Below are 17,835 nucleotides of genomic sequence, written 5' to 3' on the forward strand. Positions count from 1 at the left end.
GATTACGTAATGGAGATTATAAATGCTCTTTATAATTAGACAGGGCTGGAATTGATTAGGTAATTGATATGATGCATGTATGATATTTATATGTATAATTATTATTTGTGTTTGTTGTATACAAAGTCTTTTTTGGCTATATGTATGATACTAATACAAAAAAGACTTGATGTCCCAGTTTTTTAGGGCTGGCAGGGTTTTCCCTTAGCATTGACTGTCACTTTGTTATTTATGCCAGTGCAGTTCAACCTATAGTCAAATTGAACTCTAGTGTTCAAAAAGTGTCTACTGATGTCAACGCTGGGCTTGGTTGGGATTAACCGGGGAAGGCCCGGCCTTGAAGGCTTAAGATGCCTATGGCCACAATTGTGCTGCTTCAGTTGTAGAACCACATCTAGGTGTTTCACATCTAGGTCTCAACAGGCAAGGTGCATGTGATGACCAGGTTCTCAGCTGACCTTACAATCAGAAATGGCATATTTCCAAAACAGCCCACTCAGATAGGAGGAGGATGTGGTTGGCAGCATCAGCAACTGCTCATAGGATCAGGATCAGGAATGTATTAGCCCCACATCTTGTTTTTTCAAAAAACGATCAAATATATTTCATTTTTGAGGATGGTTTTGGTTCTCACAGTGGGCAGAGGTCTGACTTAGAGCCATCAAGGAACCCACTAGTATTAAGTGGTTACTGCAGTTGTTGTCATACAAATGTCCAGCAGTCTTTCATGGTGTGTGATGTTTAAAATAGGTTTGTGGATTTTCTGGGGTCTCTAAAGGAGCAATCGGTTTCTTTGGAATGAAGCCGCTACCAAAATATTGTCAATGTGTGTGCCACAGTGACATGCTGTCCTGCTCCTCGTTTCATTATGTGAAGTCCCCTGCAGGGTTGTATCATCACTGATACTGGAGGCCTGGTGCCATGCCAAAACCTGGTGAGTTGGGGCTGTTAGTGGCAGGGGACTGGGGGTTTTCATTTTGAACTGTGTGAGAAAATGTTGGGGCTTGTAAGAGAGAGCAGAGTAGACCTCTGGGCAAAATGTGCAGGGCTTCAGGCCCCTGCCGCAACCAGTGCCTGGCAAACGCCTTGCCCTGCCTCGATAAGCTCTGCCCTTGATGGTCCCAGCAGGCCACTGATCATAGCACCTGAACATGTTAGAGAGGGGTTTGAGGCATCTTTCAGACTGCTAACCAACATACTAAGCAAGGCTTAATTGGTGCCCGCAGCCATCACATTTCAAGTAGCCCTTCCTCTGAACCAAACGTTCTTGCTTCCCATAAACCTTAACAGTTTATGTTAATGGCTGAGTTTCCACGCTGCCACATTCCCTCATCTGCCAATTCGCAGATGTGTGTTTTTATCCTCATGGGTGTGGTCAAAGGATCGAATACAAAGGGTCGAATGGTCAAAGGACCGACACCAAAGGATCGAAAACCAAAGGATTGAATTTATTTTTTTAATTATGTTTTTATTTTTTGGGTTTTCGTTCAGTGAAAAAAAGCAGTTTTTACCACAAAAACAGGGGTTGGGGGGACCCCCAGCCCAAAAAAAGAAATGTAAAACAAAATTTAAAAAAAATTCTTCGATCCTTTGGTTTTCGGTCCTTTGGTATCGATCATTTGACCATTCAGATCCTTTAGTTGTCGATCCTTTGACCTACAACTGGGTACAATGTATCTATTTGAGAGAGAGAGAGAGAAAGAAAGGTGGCCTTGGGCGTTAGTGACTCCCCTACCCAAGGGGACAGTCAAAGGAGCACTCAGAGCCACACCACCCCTTTAGTCACCTATGGCTCACAGGGGAAAAGGGGGAAGCAAGGAGCCCTTGACGATTTCCTTTCCCATCAGGTGGACCACCTTAGTGTCCATTCTTGGGCCATAGTGTCACAGAAGGCTCAAAGAATACTCCAACCCTCTAAGACGATTCAAGCGTTTTTATTAATATTGTTGTGGGACCTATAGCCGTCCCTCTCTCGCCTGCTGCCTAATGAAGGAGTCCCCATACCAGGTTTGTAAATACTGATTAGCAACCTCTACTGTCCAAGATCTTACTTGAGCTAGAAGTGCAGACCCAAAACCCTATCTCCTACTCAGACACCATCCTTTCATTCTGTCCCAAACACTTAATTCCTTACACTACTACCTAACTACGCCTACCACACTTTCACGCTCACGCACAATGCAGTACCACTACCACTCACTAGACAATACTCACCATCTCCAGAAATCACCTCAATACTCTGCTGCTTCTTCCCTCCTGCTGGTATCTTGGTTTGCCACCTCCACTGACCTCAGCTGAGCAACCCATTGATACTCTCCTTATTATACTCCCCCTTCTGCTTCCATTGGTTCACTTTCCTGGGCCAATATGGCCTATCTTCTCCCCCCTTTCCCGGGAGGGGTAACATACAAAAAAGTTATAAATTAAGGGGCTTAGCCCCACCCCCTTGTCCTGTGCGGTCCACTATAGAATAGCAATGGAGGGTCAGTTTGCATAGTGTCCATGTTCCTGTTAAGAGGCCTTGGTCCAGGTCTCCTTAAGGTAAGAAGAGTCTTTGTGGGGGTCTCCTCTGCGCTATTTAGTCTATTACCTATTAAGGTATTGTCCGTAGACCAGAAGACCAATTGTGTTTGCTGTTGCTCCTGTGGTGTGTGGCATGCTCTGTCTTACCACTGCGTACGAGTAGCTCTTCTCCAATGTTCTCAATCTCCCCTTGCTTGATCACTGTGTTGGCCAGCGGGTCTCGGGCTGTGTGAGCTGCTGGTGGTTTGCTCGCACTTGGCTGGGTTCTGTCTCAGGCTGTCTCTCATGGATGACGTGTGGCGCTGGATGACTGTTCTTTCTTGGCTGCTTCTCGCTGTTGATCTTACTTTTGACTATGCCTGATACATTATTAGTAGGAAAAAAAGAACGATTCTGGCGAGTATTTTTTTTGAGAGGTATGGCATGGGGCAAGTATTTACTGCACAAAAACATACTGGCACAAGGGTGTGCAGGATTTGGGCCCTCTCAATTGCCACTGTCATCCTAAGGGAAAGGATTGGCTATGGATTTCTCCCTGGTGGGCCGCCCAGTCCCAGTTGCGAGGGGTTCCATCCCCTCTGAACAACCTTGTCACAAGAGCCAGACTCAAGCACTTAGCATAGTAAATAGTAATTTGTCCTATAACTAAACAAACCTGCAACACTTCAAAGGAAGCAGAGGAATACATGTATTTCCTTTGGCACCAGTGCAAACTGAAACCTTTGCCATTAGGAGTCAGAGAAGAGTGAGAAGGCCCTGTAGATACAAAAGTGAAACTGGCTTATTAATTATAGAGAGGGGATTATTATCAATCTCCCGAACTACATGCAAGAGGAACTGGGCAGAGGAATTCCTCCTGCACCAAAAAATGGAAAATCCAGCCATAGAACAAAGTGTTACTGCCTTCATTGAGAATTCAATAACAGGGATTATGTATGAACAATACAGTATTCTCCACACTCTCTCCTCGATTTTGAGTCTGTCGTCTGGTTTTGTTACATGACATCACAAAGTGAAGATACACCCTAGAAAACCCCTAATGAGGGCTGGGATTGGTTAGTAAGGTAAACTATATACACATTCTATGAGGGTTAATGTGGCAATTGGGTAAAACATTTCTAATGGCTCCTCCTGAGACCACCTCTAAATGTTATGAGTATGAAAGTTGCAGGTTAGTGTGAGGTGATTGGGTGGTGCAACAAAGTGTGAGCTCAACGTGCAAGGTGGTTAGGGATTGGGCAAAGAGGGTCTTCTCAGCCTTGGAGTTTTAGAAAGTAACCAGGCCAAGTGTAACTGTTCAAGGTGGTGAGAACAGCCCTGAAGGTGCTGCATGTTCTCAACAAGTTACCATATAAATCTCCTAGGGCTTGAGACAGAACATTCAGCTTTGAATTATCCTGCCTTCAGTTCGATGGGAACAACCACCTTATTCTGGCTCGAATGAATATGCTCTGTCTTGCAGGTTCAGATCACGTGTGTGGGACCATGGAATGGATCTCTCCTGCTTGCAATTATGAGGATTGTTGCTTGTATTCCTTGCAGGCAAGGAAGTAATTTCAACAAAATGCCTGGGGTAGCGGAAGTGACATCACACAACCCTTGGCCTCTGATTACATCACAGAAAGTGATGCCATTTGACCCCACCCCCGAGTGGCATCATGGGAAGTGATGTCACATGACCTTTCTCACCTTGCCAAAACAGGAAGTGACATCACACAGCATTGTTCCTCAGTACACTACGAAAAATGTGGTTATGAGATCACTGTAATATGATATACATTTCATACAGAATCGATCACCATATATAGTGTTTATATCAGTTTGTATAAACCCATATTACCAAATTACTGTGAATGTAAGCAGACTTCCAACACAACAACCTGGACTATTGTACATTACTCGGGCTAAACTGTAAACTGACAGAGCATCTCAAAGAAGCCTAAACCCCAAAGCGCATACATCCAGTGCCTGCTAAGTGTTTGGCCACGGACTGGAAACAGCAACTGACCATGACAAGTCCAACCATAAAAATGATGGTCTGGAGGGTTGCCCAGAGCTGTGCAAGTGGTTATGAATGATTTGAAACCTTCCAGTCTTTCTGTTTTGCTTATTTGGTAAGTAACCCATTGCTAGATGTGAGATAGAAGGAAGGATGTGTTGCAGGTCAGAGTAATTGCAGTTTTTTAAAAATATTTTAAAATGTAAATAGTAGCAGCAGGTTCACAACATCAACCCGAGAAAAGCCTGCTGGGCCTTTAGACCTAGCCTGCTTCTCACTGATGACACCCACTGAGGCTGAAACCTGTCTGGGGATGCTTGTGGTCTCATGTAGAAGGGATGTGACCTAGCTGGACTGCCCCTTTTGGGGTGGGACCAAGCCTGATTTGCACATTGTCTTTTCCCTCCTTTAATGGCTTGGCAGGCTGAAAAACCATGGTCTGGAGGGTTGGCCAGAGCTGTGCCAGTGGTTATGAATGATTTGAAACCTTCCAGCCATCACCTTTCTGTTTTGCTTATTTGATAGGTAACTCACAGTGTTTATGGTTAGATGGGAGATAGAGGGGAAGCACGAATTGTGGGTCACAGTAATTGCAGGGTTTTTTAATTTTAAAATGTAAACAGGAGCAGCGCCTTGGCATTACCCCTAGAAAAGGCCCATTTTATTACTTTCTTTGGTCCTCTGTTATCCTGCTTAATGCCAGCCTCCTCCAGCTTCTCAGCACTGGAAAACGAACCGAACCCATGCAGCACTGCATCCTCTTGTTCCCAAAGCAAGTGTGATACCCCTGAGCTATCCTTGCAAATATATATACTTTTTGCTTGAGGAAGCAACCAATGGTTTACTTCAATGGCAGAGGGAAACTTCATGTAAATTATCTCCCCATTTGCGTCTATCTACACTGTGCCTTTGATGCAGGTCTGGCAGATCTGGGTCAGGTCACACAGTGCCCAGGCAGGATTGGTGGCAGAAGCCACTGGGACACACCCCTCTCATCACAGGCTCAGTGGCTCACTGGATGTGCAAAGCAAACAGTGAGAAACACTGAAGAGATGTTCAATAATGCATGGCTGCCACTGAGTCCTGCAGGCTGCTCTCATCCATTCCCAGATAGCTAGACCTAGCCCCCATACCCTCCTGTTTCTACAGTACTGGGTCTGAGCTGCACAGACATCCCGCCTCTGAAACTAACTCTTTACTAATGAACTGCCAACCTGTGAGTGATCGCAGCTTCGTGGTTTTTCCTGCACCTCTGTTATTTCTCCAGCTAACAAGATCGAGATTCTAGGTGAAAAATGCAGTGGCACATTTAGTTGCATTTACAACTGCCTTTTTCAGGTGCAATACAGATATTTGTTCTTGGCACTGCCTCTTTGTCCAGTCGACGAGGGGTAGCAAGGACAAGTCTAGGGGTAGCAGAGGGGGAGCCAGGGGTAGCAGTAGCTACCCTGGGCAACCCCCAAATGTCGTCCCTGCTTGCAGGTGTCCTATCTTTCCTGCTGACTTGAAACTTTCCTTCCGTCAGTGTCATTGACAAGGCTCTGCAAGGTGACTGCACTGAAAGCCTAGTCTGCGTTTTCAGCAATATCAGCCTGTCAGTTTATTACTGTATTCTCGAGTTCATTCTGCTCCTTCCATTCTCTCCAATGTACTTGTGGCTTCCATCTTGCATTACATGGCGGTACATGTTAGTTGCGTTTAAGCATCAGCAAGCAGTTTGTATGTATTCTCGTGCAGCTTGCAGTTTCCACATGGCAAATGTGTGTGTCTGTCAGTTCTCTAACTATGTGAGTCATAAGCATGCTCTTCGTGTATGTCAGCAATAAATCTAAGTGTCTGTGTAACATCATGCAGGGATGCCTATTTGCTTCATGTGTAATACATCTATGTCATGGTGTCAATTATGACTTCATTAGCTTTCTTCGAGGTTACAGTCGACTTGCTCCTTTGGTTGTATCTGTATCTCTTCTGCACCGTCCTCATGATCGAGTCTGAATGGTTGTCTGAGTGAATAGCGTTTCTCACCCTGCTATACATCCAAAATTGGGAAGCGGAGTCCAGGAACGATGTTAACCTTTTGTTTCCCTGTCACGGAGATGAGAGTGGTATAGGTGCAACAAGGGCCCCGTTTAGGTCTCCCTCTTCACTCACGTTGTACACGAGGAAAGGACAAATAAACAAAGCCCATTCTTCGACTCTGGGGAATGTAGCAGGAGTTACAAAGTTGTAAATGTACGAGACAGCTTACCAGACAGCTGCACAGGTTTAGCATAATGTTTTATGACTTATTATTCACCTGCTAGACAAGCAGAATGGCCCAGGGAAAAGAAGGCAATGAAACAGAGGTTCCTGTAGGAGGGAAGGAGTTCTCACAAATAGACAGGATCTAAAAGAGCATCACAGCATAAAATAAGCATAGGCCTTTTCGGCCCACATGATTCTAAGCACATTTTCCAATACATAACAACCCAACTCACACAGCCCAGGTGCAACCAATAACCAATCCCCATAGGCATCACCCAAGTGGAGGGGAGACCACCCTGTAAAAAGCACCCACTTCTGCCTGGCAGTGTGAGATGGAGCTGAGGAAGGTGTTAGGAGGAGGCTGGGGAGTTGGAGGTGTATTGGGAGAAAAGACTGTCAGGGACCAGGTAGCTTCTTAGAGTAAATACATTTTTTCACAGCCTTAAATATGAAGGCCACAAGCGTGGGGCCTGCTTCCAAGAGCACACATTTCCACACCAGCCCTCAGGCAAGGAGCGGTGCAACCATGTTGTCATTTTAGCCTCTGAGCCTCCGAACAGGACATTGGTAAGCACAGTCCATATAGCCTGGGGGAGGGGGTGAGTCCCCCATACCATTTCATTTTTGACTAAACATAGGTATAATAGGATTTTTATTTCTTAGACCTAAATATATTCGACATACCAACAATAAAGATTCGTTGTCTGCCATACAGCTGACCCCTCAGTACATAAAGTGAAACCATACATGTGGGATATAACATGTGGTCTGTTATGATGCCAGTCATTTTTAATGACTGACTAGAAACACTGTGAGTGATAATACATGAAGTACAAAGTATTAAATAGCACAGATATGAACATCTCTAGAAAACCTGTTCATGGGTGCTTTTACAGTCAAAGTCCAGTGAAGGGGCATCCCAACATTTCCTTATAAACACTGCGAATTGAGTTATGACACCTGAATTTAAGAGGGGGGGTTACATTTACTTAGCTATTTGCACTACTCTGATTTTCCATCTATGTTCCAAATCAGTTCCCTGTTGCTGCTTCCTTTCCATAGACATAAACATGGTCCCCCCTGGACTGATCTCCAGTCCAGATCGGATAAAGGGCAGTCGTATGAGTCTCAGAGCACTTGTCACTCTGAGTCTCGTTTACAATGAGTTCAAAAGTCCCCTCTGCTGTTTAGAGTAACATGCAGACTTTGATTAGTAGGACCCTGTGTAGCTACCAGGGGCCTCTTATCGTATTTCAGTACACCCTCACTCTGATCAGAAGTTTGTTTTCTGTTTCTTCTTTATTTACAGCCAGCTCCAGACCCCTGACGTTCATGCCACCTCTTTTTAATACCTGGTATCGACCTAGAACATACCTTGTCCTATTCTTATGCAAAATGACACCTCCAAAAAGCTTTACACTGGTCCTTGGCAGCAACATTTGTCAGGTGCCCATCTTGCATACTTGGAATAATTTCCCCTCTGCACTTAACTTACCTTTGGCACGTCCTGTGGTGGAGCATCTGGGCGTTCAGGCTCTGGTGACGGTGGTTGGACCTCCGCATGGAGAGTGGCCGGGGGGCATTCTGTCTGGGTGGTGTTGCTGGTTGTTGAATAATCCTTATGGGCAGCAGTGAAAAATTCTGAGAAAAAAAAGAGAGGAAATCTTAAAATGAGGAAAGGGTGAAGGTATTGTGTGTCATGCACCAGTCACCTCCTAGACAGTGCACCGTTCCAGCATCTACAGCATTGCATTTGTGTTTCCTCCACAGATCTGTACCCAATCTTTGAGTGCAAGAATACCTGCGTCGATTTTCCATTCCTGTCTAGCATTCATGGAGCCATGTCTTCATCAAACACTTAATTGATTTTATTGGAAAATTGGTAAGGGTTTTGTTTGTACAGATCAGGCTTGAGAGAGCCCTTCATATTAATTAGAAAAGAACAATGAGAGATAATTACATGTCACATGAAAGTGAAATTGATTACATTCATGGGAGAGCAAGCTCCCTCAGCGTCATCCCCCATAGAAATATTGACTACACCACATGGCAAAATATCAAAAATAGAATATCTTTCAGCCAATACAAAGTCAGCCTGCGCTCCAAGTCTTAGACTCTCCAACAGAACCCATGCTTCTCCATAACCCCTTCGTCTCATTGGCCTTTCAGTGAATGTGTGATGTTTGTACAATGCAGTTTTGCAGATAAAACCTGGTTGGGGTGCTAAGTGATGACCAGTCCTACGACCTGGAAAACACTCATGTGGAAATACAGTCAACCCAAAAAAGCAGTCTTTAGGCAGTACCTAAATGAGATGTGGTCTGCGTGACAAAGTCTGTGACCCGACCCCATCTGAAGAAGTGAGGAGGTCTCTGGAAAGCAGAGACTCTAGATTAGCAAGACTCTCAGGCAAGTGCCATGAGCTACCTGGAGTCCGAGATGGACAGGACTCCCAGATTCCACCCCATTGATAAGTGGATTAGACACAATCCAATGATGGACAAGAGTAGGATTTCTTTTCCCCTCGACCCTAGCCCAGCACCATATATGTGTGTGGAATCACAAACAGAGCTCCTGGAGAATCAGTGGCTCACTTATAAGGACACCTGGGACATAGGTACAAGTGCCAACATTTGCACATCAGAGCCCCGGCTCTGTATGGCAAGACTCTTTCTGTAACACCCAGGCCAGATTGCAGCACTCCCCCAATGCAATCCGCTCACCATTTTGTGTCCGAAGAGTTGTGTAAGGACACCATGATGGAGGGCTCTCGAGCTGTGAGGGCCATGCAAGGAACAGATGCAGAACCACTCACAGGAGGCATAACCTCTGTTTAAACCCAAAAGGACTGCCGGACCATTTAAAGGCACTTCGGAGCAGGCCCAGGTTGTTTGTGGAGAAGGTTATTCTAGAAGCCCAGTAACCCAACTAGAAGAGCTAAGAGAAGAATCCATTGGGAATAGCATATCAAGCCAAAATATTCAGACGTTATATTAAAGGCTCCAGCAAACTTGACCACCAGGGGTCTCAGTTATCAGGATCCAGTAAAGAGAACCAGGAAGCAGGAGGGGAGACGGAGAAGAAACAGTTTGAGAAAGAAGGGTGAGCTCCGCATGTTAGACTGCCTGATCCACCTGCAAGAACTGCAAGACCCAAGCAAGCTAAGACGTCAGAAGAGCTGACGGAGAACATCCAGATGGGAAGACCTGGACATAGCCCAGTGCCAGGGAAACTCCTGTAGTAGGAACAGAGGGGCCAAAGTAATCTGAGAGGGCCGGAGGCAGCTCTCAGAATATCCCAGCGCCCTGGAAATTAGGAAAAGCTGCAGACAGGAGCATTGCCCAAGTAGGCAATGCAATGAGTAGATAAGAATATCTGGAAATGGCTGCAAGCAGGGTGCTATATTCCTTAAGGTCTAGTGAGCTAGACACTATATATTCCAGACTGCCTAGCAGCAAGCTGGCCACTATATCTGTAGAAGTGAGTTATGTTATGTTATCGCAAAGGTATTTGTACCGCGCACCGTCACGAATGGAATTGTGAGCAATATATCCCTGAAAGTTTACTAATAGTGAGCAGGGCACTATATTCGATAGACTGTCAAGGAGTGAGCCGGACCCTGTATCCCTGGAAGTGACCTGGGTACTATATTTCCCAGACTTTACACATGGTGTGCTGTGCACTATATTCCTGAGACTGTGGAGGAAGGAGAGGCAAAGCTGCACACTGGTGCATTGCCAAAGAGGTTATCCATATGAAGGGTGATACTATCTGGAGTCAGGGCTCAAGTCGAGGGTACACGCGGGGGGACGGGGTTCACCCACTATTTTCAGAGGGTGGACTCAGCCCCCCCCCCAGCTAAAATGAGAAACACTGAATGTCCTCTTTGAATTTAAAAATTAAAGCTGACCACAGGGTTGGAATCACAGTCATCAGGTTTGTAGGCCGGACACTTCACCACTGCATTACCTGATGAAAAATGACAAACAACTAAAGATAAATTCTCCCGTTTCGGTACTGCAAGTCCCAGGTAAAACATTTGTATTGGTCCTTGGAATTTAAAACATCTTTTAACGTTTTCAAAAACACTATTAAAAGAAAATATCCTCTATTGGTTTTATGTGTGTGTTGTTTTTATGAAAGGCAAATGCCATTCTTCCTGCACAATTTGGGTGCTTATGCAAAGCCAATTTAATGAAATGTGCATATTTCACATTGATATGCTAATTTTGGGTGACATCACATCCTATTGCATTTGTTGATGAGTCCCCCCACTTACATTTTTAGGACTCGACCCCTGTCTGGAGTTGACTGGGAGAACAAGCAGGAAGCTATAATCCTATAATCCCTAAATGCATAGTAGGCTGGGCATTATATCCCTGAGACTATCAAAGTGAGCTGGGTATCCCTAGAGGTGAGCAGGACACTAAATCCGTGGGACTGTCAAAGAAGAAAACTGGGAGCCATAGCTTTAAGACTGTGTTTAGACTGCCAGGAAGCGAGCTAGGAGCCTTAACCCTGAGACTGTGTTTAGACTCTCAGGAAGTGAGCTGGGAGCCTTAACCCTGACACTGTCTTTAGACTGTCATGAAGTGTGCTCTGAACCTTAACGCTGCAACTGTGTTTAGACTCTGAGGAAGTGAGCTGGGATCCTTAACCCGGAGGCTCTGTTTAGACTCTGAGGAAGTGAGCTGGGAGCCTTAACCCGGAGTCTGTGTTTAGACTCTGAGGAAGTGAGCTGGGAGCCTTAACCCAGAGGCTGTGTTTAGACTGTCAGGAAGTGATCTGGGAGCCTTAACCCGGAGGCTGTGTTTAGACTCTGAGGAAGCGAGCTGGGAGCCTTAAACCGGAGGCTGTGTTTAGACTCTGAGGAAGTGAGCTGGTAGCCTTAACCCAGAGGCTGTGTTTAGACTCTGAGGAAGTGAGCTGGGAGCCTTAACCCAGAGGCTGTGTTTAGACTGTCAGGAAGTGATCTGGGAGCCTTAACCCGCAGGCTGTGTTTAGACTGTCAGGAAGTGATCTGGGAGCCTTAACCGTGACACTGTTAAGAAGAACTTCGGTCACTATAACCCTGGAACCAGTGGCAAACCAGCATCCCTTCCAGATATTTCAAAATGTGTAGATGACAAAGTATTTTATGTTCACAATTAGAGCTTCGTCAAATTACTCGTGTGATAGATGTAAGTGATAAAAAAAAACAGATTTAGGGAACTTTCATGGATCGCTAGAATAGCGGCGGTTAAAATGATAATAATACCCGGATGTAGCTAGCTCACTTTCCATAGAGATACCAACCCGGATGATTAAAACCCTACAGACAGAAATGATTTCTTTCATATGACATAAAATGAAAACAAGGATCCATCGGACGGTCCTCCTCCGCTAGACATGTATGGGGGGACTGGGAGTCCCAGACGTGAAAAGGTACATTTTAGCAGCCCAATTAGCACCCAAGTTCCGGTGGCCAGAATCCGAAACACACAAGGGCTGGAGCAAAAGTGAACAGGAAGTTACCTCCATCCCATTGAGTGCACTGCAGTCCCTGAGAAATGGGAATAGAGGAGCGGAAGGCCAGCTACTAAAAGTAACAAAAGCTTCACTTCAAGGATGGAATCAGGCACTAAAATGGGGGAAAATACCCCTGGAATTAGGGCACCATAGCGAAAGCCATAAAGCTGAGTTCACCCCGGGAAGGGATATAACCTATTGGGAGGGATGGGAAGGGCGGGATAAACAGAAATTAGAAGACTTTTATCACAATGGGAACCCACTGCTCTGCGAGGAATGCAAGCAGAAATTTTATACAGGAGAGAGGTACAAATATATACAAATCAGACTCTCAAAGGGATGTAAAGGTAGCAGGTACAAGGGTACCATTGGGACTCGAATTAACCATGCGAGAATGATCTGCTGCTAAAGGAATCTCGAGAATATATAAACTATTAGATAGAGCGCAGCCTGCAGACAAGCTCCCCTCTATGACTAGTTGGGAGAAAGACCTGGGGGTCACTATCTCGGAAGGGGAATGGGGTCAGATCTGGAAGAGGGCTCACAAGACATCAAAGTGTACGTTCATAAAGGAATCAGCATACACAATCTGCTATAGATGGTATCTGACTCCCCAGTGACTACAAGGGATAAACACAAACTACTCCCCCTTATGTTGGAGACAATGCAGGTGAACAGGAGACCTAGGTAATATGTGGTGGTCATGCCCCAGGGCCAAAATGTATTGGAAAGAAGTCATGGGTAACATCCAAAAGATTACAGGAGCACAGCTACCCGAGTCCCCAGTGGTTCTACTGTTGGAGGCAGCGGAGGAAGTTTATGCTGCGAGTGGGGCTCCTGCCACATTCATCATGCACCTATTGACGGCGGCCTGAATGACTCTAGCCCAGAGCTGGAAAACAGTAGAGGGACCTGTAGTGGTTTGTTGGTGGGTTAAACTCTGGGGCGTACTAGCCATGGAAAAGGTGTGTGCTCTGAAAGCTGGGACATATCAGAAATTCTTGATGATCTGGCTCCCCTTTCATGAATATGTCAAGGACAACGAACAACATTTCCATAAACCAAACTTGCTTAAAAATGTAAGTGTGCTATAGACGGACATGGGGGTACCACGCAGAACACCACCTTTGGTAAAGAGTGCTCTCGAGATATGAGATCTGTAAACATGCCATATTTGTCGGGTTAGGGAAGGGGGAGGGAGGGAATTTATTATTTTATTATTTGTTGTGGTTAACTGCCTTTGTACAATTTATAACTATGTAAAATTAACTCATTGCACTGATGACAAGCAGCCCGAGTAAGGGCCTTTAACTTGTACTTCGAAAGCTAAGAATTCACTTTGAGGAGAACATGAGCAAATATCCTTGTACTGAAATAAATGTGAATGTTACGTTGAGTTAATAAATAAAGGTTTTAAAAAAACAGATTTAAGTAGATTTATACATCTATTATGATCTGACCACCTACACATGAAAAGAATCCACTTCAAATGTAACCGGTGGGCAGGTAGTTTTAATTCATTATGGTTTTTGCCTTTAACCATACAGGTATTTGAGGGGCAAAAGTGATACATTTCAATCCAAATATGTTGTTCTCAAGATGAATCCACATAATAATTGTGATTGAGTCCGTTTTTTCCCTCAAAATGTTAGCCTTGAAAACGTGCTAATTGGGGTGTAAAACACATGCCAACCTGGACTGTTTTTTAAAATTTTGCAAAAAGGCAATCCTCATTGTAATACCTAACATTATTTAGTGAGGAAAAGGAGTGAAAGTAGTTTGCACTAATTTAAATGATTAAGTTTCACGTGCTACTAAAAAGTGCTTAAAACTAAAGTGAATTTTCGGTGAGGGCATTGATTTGGGAATAGCATATATCTTTATTGATTTAGTTGACTGATATCAACCTTTCAATTTATAATTTTCAAACAAATTGAGAAAAAAAATAAAATTCACATGGCATTTTAAAATAGTTCTAACAATGGCTTGCTCTTGGATCAACGTAACACTTAAGAATGACTATAAAAAACAAGGTAAGAGATCACATAAGCACGAATTGATTATTTACAAAATCACAAAACAAAACTTTAAAAGCTTTAGGAATTGACTATCAAGATTATTTAAAATATAAAAGAAGTAGAAAAAACCAAAAACGAGAAAAAGAAAATATTCTTTTATATACACTTTCTAAAAATGTGCTGTTACAACCATGATATGATATATGATATGATATGATATGATATGGCATTTATAACGCGCCTATACACAAGTGTTTCAAGGCGCGACGAGGCAAGGGAGGGGGAACAGAGGGGAGACAGACAACAATCCAACTAGGCCAGATGTCATTTCATTTGCGCAAGTGCAAGGGAAGGGGGAAACGAAAGTGCAGGGGGAGGGGAAAGTGCAGTACATGAGATAATAAATAACAAGATAAAGAGCGGCCAGCTGGTGGCAAGTGCAGGGCGAGTGCAGACATAAGTGCTGGTGGGGGGACTGAAGGGATGCAGAAAACAGTCCCCAGGTGCTGGGGTTGCCGGGGAGGCAGTGCAGGCGTGCAACTGGCAGGGCTGGGCCCGAGATCAGATGGGTGGCCAGATAACCAGTGCAGTATAGTATCAGACAGGGCTTCAGCAGGAGAGAGGGGGAGAGAAAGCAGAAGCAAAGAGGAAGGTTTTAAGGTGCTTCCGGAACTGAAGATGCTTCTCCTCAAGTTTCAAGGAGGCAGGTAGGCTGTTGCAGAGGAAGGCCCCAGCTGAAGAGAGAGATCTACCACCAATTAGTTGCTTAGAGAAGCGACTGACCCTGAGGGAGTTGGAAGCGCATGAGCGAAGAGCTTGAGAGGGAAGATATTTAGGAATCGAGAGTTGACGGTATTGAGGCCCCAGACCCCAGAAGGCCTTGTGGACGATGCAGAGGGATTTTAACTTAATCCTCGCCGCCACTGGGAGCCAGTGCAGAGATTTCAGTCCTGGAGAGATACGATCCCTGGGCTTGAGGCCAAGGACAAGTCTTGCATTCCTGTTCTGGATGAGTTGTAGAGGGCGGAGAGTGGAAGCGGGAAGATTTAGAAAGAGGCTGTTGCAATAGTCCAGCCTAGAGAGAACCAGAGCTCTGGAGACAATGAGCTTCTGGGAGAAAGAGAGGAAGGGAAGAATACCTCTGAGGCGGTGCAGCTGGTAGTGTGACTTCTTGGAGACATCAGAGATGTGAGGAGAGGAAGAGAGTGTGGAGTCGAAGATGACACTGAGGGTTTTTGCCTTGCAGGTGGGAGCAGGAAGAGGGCCAAGAGAGGCCGGCCAGAGAGCTACAGGAAAGGAGGGAGTGGGTGTGCCGATGAGGAGTATCTCAGTCTTACTGGCATTAAGGCAGAGGTCATTGGCGGCACACCAATGACCCACATGCATCACAACCAAGCTTAACAAGTATATATCATGAGTGGATGGTAGAAAATGTAATGAGGGAGCCCATATTAGGATTGTACATAGCTCGTATTTGGTCCTGCCACCACTCCTCCAATCCTCCAAAGACATAAAGGGAAATAACCGGGTATACCATATTGGGTTGTGCACAAATGAGGGCAGGTTGCTCGCTATGGTTCACATTGTGACATGTGTAACACAACTTTCAGGCAACAAAGGTGACAATATTGTCACTATGCTCACGTTTTGGGTCGTGTGAGATTGAGCGATTCCAGGTAATTCACAATGGCTATATTTGTCGATGCTCGTTGACAATTGAAGAGAGAATTCCATAGAGCCTCAGGAGTAGCCATGCAATAGTATGTTTTCCTCGCCTCGAGCAAATGAGGGCATGTAGTTATTAAATGCTTGATCGTTTCTGGTTGTTCTGCTTTTAGGCAAAATCTACAGAAATGTTCTTCCTTATCAATCATATTACACCTAGCTAATACATCATTGGTGTGCCAAAGGTTAAGCTTGAACCTCATGAATTGGTTTCTTGCACTTTGCGCCGGAAATTTGACTATGTATGGTTCTACATTATTTAATGTTTTAGGCAAAAAGACAGGCTCTTTAAATAAGTGCAATTTCGTGCGATTTTCTCTAGTTACGATCCAATCATATTGCCAGAGTTTGGTCTTGACTCTGGTCGGATTTGTCATCAGCAAAGACTCAGATACACCAGTGAGTTGCATGGATTCCTGAACTTTCGGTCTCCAAATCTGCCTTTTTTTATGGTTCATGGTAATAATAATAATAATAATTTTTTGTTTACATAGCACTACAAACCCTCAGGCATCTGGGCTCTGCTTATTATCACCCACGGTGTGTGGAGCTCATTTATCGACCTCAGAAGGATGAAAGGCTGAGTTTGGCCCTGCCAGGTTTCGAACCTGCATCAGCAGGCTCTGCACAGATGTCAAAGTGAGCACTCTATTCACTGTGCAATCGGACCGGCTGTGGTAGGGATAAATGCAGAAATTACACTCATTAACCAGTCTTCCTTCGCAGGCAATAGGCTCTTTTTATAGGAAGAGTATGCTTTCCACATATACAGAGGGTGCAGAGATACTGATCCCAGTTCGCGTCTAACGGCACACATGGATTGACTCTGGGGCAAGATCAAAACTGCTCTCCAGAAGAGTCCCTCCATTTGTTTATATCTTTCGGTGATACTCAATATACGTAGCACTAGGAACATTAGACGTGCTGTACTCCTTTACTGAACATTGACTCAAAGGACAATTTAAACCCTCAGCCTCTCTTTAAGGCTCTAAGGGCCTAATTCACTGTAGCATTTTATAATGGCAAAACCCCATTGGAACACACTCTGTGAATAAGGGTCTAAGTAACAATGCCGTCTATATGGGACTCCTTTACATTATGCCCGCATGGCCTATAATTCCAAATTGATGTTCGGACATCATGGCTGTTTTCATTATGATCACTTCACGCATCATTGCCCAGCCTTATCTGCCCTCTCAAAGCATGTTTTACCTTCTTTTGCCACTGACGGAAACGAGTGATGCCAATTCCCCTGGAAGTGGCCCAGGGTTTTAACAGGCATAAAGGCTGCAACCAGCGGTGAGCGCAGCAGAACATATTTTTCCCTCTGGGGCATGCTTTTGGCCTGCAGTCTGGGATTGGAAGGGAGGCAAGTCTCAGACAAGACCAGTCAGTCTGCATGCAGAGGTCAAACCGTGACTAGGGTGACCAGACGTCCCGGTTTTTCCAGGACAGTCTAGGGAAATCACCCTCCGTCCCGGGGTCCCGGGAGTTTTTTTATTTTATGAACCCCGTCCCGGGTTTCCAAGGGTGGGTGGCTACGGTCCTGGTTTTTGCCAGGACACGATTTCGAAATCCTGAATTCGGATACCAGTGCAACTCTTCCTATGCGAATGAGGGTGTGAAATGCTTTTCACGCCCAGATTTCCTTCGCCTTCCTCTCCCCTGCCCCTCTCCTCCAATGAGAGGAGTGTGCCTGTGAGCACACCTCTGCCCCGCCCCCTGCAACAGGCCAGCGACAAAGAAGTAGGACTATGGCTTTATTTGTATTTACTTTAGTACTACTTCGATGTCTATGGCCTGTCCCGTTTTTTGTTT

At 45.0% G+C, this 17,835-nt stretch overlaps 1 protein-coding gene across 2 annotated transcripts in view; it reads right to left on the reverse strand.

Moving 5' to 3' along the window:
• The window catches only part of FAM131C (family with sequence similarity 131 member C), a 634,923-nt gene that overhangs the window by 382,933 nt on the left and 234,155 nt on the right, over positions 1–17,835 (reverse strand). For both annotated transcript variants that reach the window (XM_069611100.1, XM_069611099.1), the window contains exon 2: positions 8,262–8,407. In XM_069611100.1, the coding sequence (XP_069467201.1) occupies positions 8,262–8,407 (146 nt within the window). The remainder of the gene's footprint in view (positions 1–8,261; positions 8,408–17,835) is intronic.

The sequence above is a fragment of the Ambystoma mexicanum genome, chromosome 8 (genome assembly GCF_040938575.1).
Source record: "Ambystoma mexicanum isolate Mex_15411 chromosome 8, UKY_AmexF1_1, whole genome shotgun sequence".
In the NCBI taxonomy this organism is placed as follows: Eukaryota; Metazoa; Chordata; class Amphibia; order Caudata; family Ambystomatidae; genus Ambystoma; species Ambystoma mexicanum.